Consider the following 5,148-nt stretch of genomic DNA (forward strand, 5'->3'; position numbering starts at 1 on the left):
AGTTCCATTCTCCTGACACGGGCCGTGCGTGGAAGCACGGGCGGCCGTGTTAGACCCCAGAACCTTGAATTTTCATCTTTCTCTTGCCTCTCCTTCCTTCATAGTTGCTTTGACACTTAAGATGACTTGTTCAAACCTGAAATTCGTACACAACTAACCAAACGGCATAAAAAGCATCTAAATAACTTAAATTAAAACATAATGCAAAGTAAACATAAAAACAATCAAACATGAAATACTTAAACAAAAACAATAAAACATTGATCAAAGTGTTACCGAATCAACAAATTTAGACCGAATCCATGATAGAAATTAGGTAGAAATGGTGACCGATCAAACAACAACAACAAATTATTAGACCAGAAAAATCAAAGGAACGGAATAGAAGAGTCATCATCTTAATTATGTCTTACACATCGTTGCCACCAATTTCCTCGTCAACACTTGACATTTCTTCATCATGATCCTTCAGCACAACATCTTTCTCAATGTCAAGAATCGCAGTCTGAGCAGAAGAGGGCACCAACAGGTTGCAAACTCAACATTTTTATAAGGCATTCACAAATGCCTTTTTCATAGTGGATGTGGAAATGATTTCTCGCAAAGCTTTGGCTTCATCGATGAAAATGCCTTGAGAGTGTGACTTCTCATAAGCCTAGACATAGGAGCTACATCAAGCATTTCCTTATCAAAACTTAAACCAAATTCATCAATAAAAGGAACATTGTGAAGCACAATGTCAAAGGCATATTTCATAAGAAATAATTTGTAAGTGAAATTCAACAAAGCATGGGCAACACAGACTACATCTTCAGTAGTAATAAGGTCACTCATTTAACCACATAATGTTCTGCAAATTAAGGAAGAAAGACCAGTTAGAATTTTCATAGCATATGATTCAACATGCTTCACTACTTGCTCAACTAAAGATTCCCCAAAATCAAAGGCAACCCTAGCATATATTTGATAAAGAACTCCACCAAGACTTAGGGTATTACCTAATTTGTGGGAGGATGAAGCCAAATTTTCTACTCATTTCTTTTACAGGATTGCATATTTTATGCTCAAATTAGAGACAACGAACAACCCCTTAGTAGACCATTCTTCATAGACATTGTATGTGACTTCTTTTGCAATGACCTTTAAGGACGGAAGGTGATCATATATGATTAATTGCAAGGGAAAGGAAAAATACTAGCCCTCACATGCATCTTTATATACTAAGCACTTCCGACATCATTGAATCCTTTGTGCATATTCACAATGAATTTCTTAACCAGCTTCGGGTAAAATGGATCAACACTCAACACAGTTTTCAAAACTTGAGCATCTTAGAAAAGCTTCATACTCTTCTTGCATTTTTTAGCTTCATCTTATAGTCCCCTTTAGGAGCAATTTACATAATGAAGACAAACTTCCACTTGGCCACACTCTCTTCAAAATGAAAAAAGACACTGTCCAAGGTAACACCAGGGATATTTTTGGGAAGTGTTTTTCCCTACCACCTTCTTCGCCCTTTTTGCTACTAGTTCAACTAACACATCTTAATCTAAAATGTCATCCAAAAAGTCAGTGACATTTTCTTCAACATTCTACTCCATGGTTCTACAAATAAACCTTTTCCTCTTTACTGATTTACTCTTGTCAGCCTTTTCTCAGAAGCTTTTTTTATTACTCTTCTTTTTCCTATTTTTCTTTTTATTTTATATAATTATCTTCTTCTGGTGGTTCGGAATATAAGTGTGAAAAATGCCTAGAATATGGGGGTTGAATAGAACTATCCCCTTTCCAAAGCATTTGAAAACTTTCAATATAAATATTAGAGTTTGGTGAGCGGAAGCTAAAACAACATAAGATGAAAGCATAGAATCTCATCACTATGAATTCTAACTAATTTATTTCAAGATTATCATTAAGAGAATGATCAAAAAATGACTTGAGTCAATTTTGAAAATTCAAGTTGATTAATCTAAGCAATATAATGTCTCTACTTAGATATGTTGTTTAACATAATCAACTTAAACATGATTCAATAGGTTCAACGCAACACATACCTATGCTTATACAATAAACCACTACAAACATGATCTAATCTAAATGACATACAAATTATGCTATGATTTAACTTTTACATGCTAAACAACAAAAATTAAAGAGAGATGGGGAAGGAAGAAAGTACACAGAGATATACAATGGTTTTAAAATCGGCCTTAATATGCCTACTTCACTCTTTAATGGTTTAAAATCATTGGGAAAATTAATCATGTCTTCCACTATTTTCAAGAGTTAATATACAAATATTTTTGATACAACGAAATATCATCAATTCAGATGCTAATTGTCCATATTGCATTAGCCTACACTCGAATCCAATGGAAATTCCTCCTGTTGATGGAGATACCTAACTGCTATAGACAAGATCCTAAATGATCTTGATCAAATAATTTTGATATCCACAATAACCTCTTTTCAAAATAGCTCTTCCACATTGAGGGCTGCATCAAGATCAACTTGAGTTTTTTTCTCTTTTTCCTGTAAATATCAGTTAGACCAATTCTATCTGTCATAGTTTGAATGCTATTAAAAACCTTTTCAGCTTCAAAGACTTTGGTTTGAACATTTCCAAAATTGGTTTTGTTTTGAACCTCCAAATTAGATTTAAGAATTATTAACTTCTTGTCTAGAATATACATAGGACAACCACTGGTACTAGTCAACCAAATATTCTTGATGATATCCAAGCAACCCTCGTTCAAAGGCCACATTTTGAGGAATTTGAATTGAGATATGAATTTTATCTCCTCAAAATTACAAGTCAAGATGATATGATAACAATCATATATAATTTTTGTAAGAGTGTTCAAGTAATAGTAGAACATGCATCAAGCAAATCAATATTTTTTTTGAAAGGAAAACGATTTCATTAAAAGACAGGTCCCTCACGGGAAGCAACATCAGAGAAACAAGGGGGATCCACAGTCCAAGATCTAGCCCCAAGAGCCTTGCCCCATTTAACAAGATTATGGGCATCAGAATTTAAGTCTCTATTGAAATACATAACAGAGCATAAAGAGAAACTATTACATAATTCCCTAACATCTCCATCAATTAAATCAAGCTCAGCCACATGGTTTATAGAGTTAATACAATCCACCACAACAGATGCATCAGATTGGATCAGAACTTTGTCCAGGTGAAGCTCCTTGGCAATCTGCACGCACCACCGTATGGCTAGCAATTCCGCGAGAGAGGGGTCAACACACACTTCTTCACGACTGCAAGCCGCGTAAAAAGTCTTGGAGTCCCATGATTTGAACACACCGCCGAAGGCCACCCACCCATCATTGAAACACCCTGCATCCACTTAATAAAAACCAAGTCAGTGGCTTGCTTATCAGCTTTCCATCCATCAGGTTCCTTGATCCTCTTCTTTGGCACCGGATTTATCGCATTAAACTCAGCCACAGAATCCCATGCTTCCATGGCGACTCTCACAGGGTCCTTTTGAATCTGTTGGAAATGCAAAGAATTCCTAGCATTCCAGATCTTCTAGAGAAGGGCACAAAGCATTTGAGATCGAAACCGGTCAGAATTGTCGAGGCACAGAGTCAACCAATTCAGAATATCCATTTGGGGCGGGATGCGAACACCAAGAGGGGAGGAGAAGTGGACAATTCTAGAGAATTCACAATGTAAGAACAGATGGTTTGTTGATTCAATCTCCCTGTCACAGAACAAGCAAGAACAATCTAACTTGATTCCTTTCCTTGAAAGATTAGCTTTAGTAGGAAGGATGTCTTTCCCCAATCTCCAAATGAAATTCTTTACGCGTGGATGAAGATGAGCATGCCAAACTTTCTTCCACAATTGTTCAAAGTTCGCGCCCGAGGGACCAGGCTTCTTACTACTAGCCGCTGCTTGGAGAGCGTGGTAGGCTGTCTTGACAGAATAAACACCATTTTTTGCCTTGGTCCAGTAGATTTCGTCTTCAGGCCTGCAGAAAGACAATGGGATGCTGAGGATTTTTTGAGCGATCGAGGGATTGAAGTTCTGCGTGATCAGGGATCTATTCCAGCAAGTAAGGTTATGATCAATGAGGTCGCTAACTGTTGCGTCAATACTCACTCTGCTATCGCGAGAAAACGGCAGGCAGCCACCAATTCCCGGTATCCAGTTATCTCTCCAAACCCTTACCTTCGAGCCAGTACCAATCCTCCATGAAATACCCTTAGTGACACAATCTTTAGCACTCAAAATACTTCTCCAGGCATAGCTAGGACTGTAGCCAAGAGAAGCGTCTTCTATAGAGCAATTAGGGTAGTATCGACTCTTGAAAACTTTAGCAAATAGAGAGTTGTCCATTTTCAGCAATCGCCAGAAATGCTTTCCCAAGAGACTGAGATTAAAATTACCAACACCCCTAAATCCCATTCCACCCCCTCCTTTCGCACACGCCAACTTTTCCCACGACAACCAATGAATTTTACGTTCCCCATCCTTTGATCCCCACCAGAACCTGGCCAACATGCTTTCAATCTCCTAGAACACACCTGCTGGGAGCCGATAGCAGCTCATTATATAATTTGTATGGCTTGAGCAACCGCTTTGATTAACACCTCTTTTCCGGCTCTCGACAGAAACTTCTCTTTCCACCCTTTGAGCTTCTTCCATACCCTCTCAATAACAAGCTTAAAAATCTCCTTCTTTGACCTACCAAAAATAACCGAAAGTCCTAGGTATTTAGAATGTCTCGCCACAGTCTTTATCTGAATCCGGTTCTGGATCGTAAGTTTGACGACATCACACACATTTCGACTATATGACGCTTCAGACTTCTCTAAATTGACCACTTGTCCCGATGCTTCTTGGTATCTCTGCAAGATTTTCATAACAGTCATGCCTTCAGTCTCGCTCGCTCTAGTTGTCGCACGCTCGCGAAAAATGAACAGAGTCGCCACCAATATATTTATCCCATAAGGGAAAGGAATATCAGAAAACCTAACAAAGGAAGGAACAGGGTCTTGCGACCAGAGAATCAAGGTACGGGAGTCGGTTACGCAAGGGGAAGGTACTAGCACCCCTCGCGCCCATCGTACTCGATGGTATCCACCTATGTTTGTTTCTATCTAAAGGGTGTGTACTATGTCT

At 38.4% G+C, this 5,148-nt stretch overlaps 1 protein-coding gene across 1 annotated transcript; it reads right to left on the bottom strand.

The window, feature by feature from the left end:
• Window positions 1–4,574: 4,574 nt before the first annotated feature.
• Window positions 4,575–4,898, bottom strand: LOC131608553 (uncharacterized). Its single transcript, XM_058880198.1, has one exon. It carries the CDS (start codon window positions 4,896–4,898, stop codon window positions 4,575–4,577), a length of 324 nt encoding a protein of 107 aa, XP_058736181.1.
• Window positions 4,899–5,148: the final 250 nt, after the last annotated feature.

This window comes from Vicia villosa, linkage group LG1, assembly GCF_029867415.1.
Source record: "Vicia villosa cultivar HV-30 ecotype Madison, WI linkage group LG1, Vvil1.0, whole genome shotgun sequence".
In the NCBI taxonomy this organism is placed as follows: Eukaryota; Viridiplantae; Streptophyta; class Magnoliopsida; order Fabales; family Fabaceae; genus Vicia; species Vicia villosa.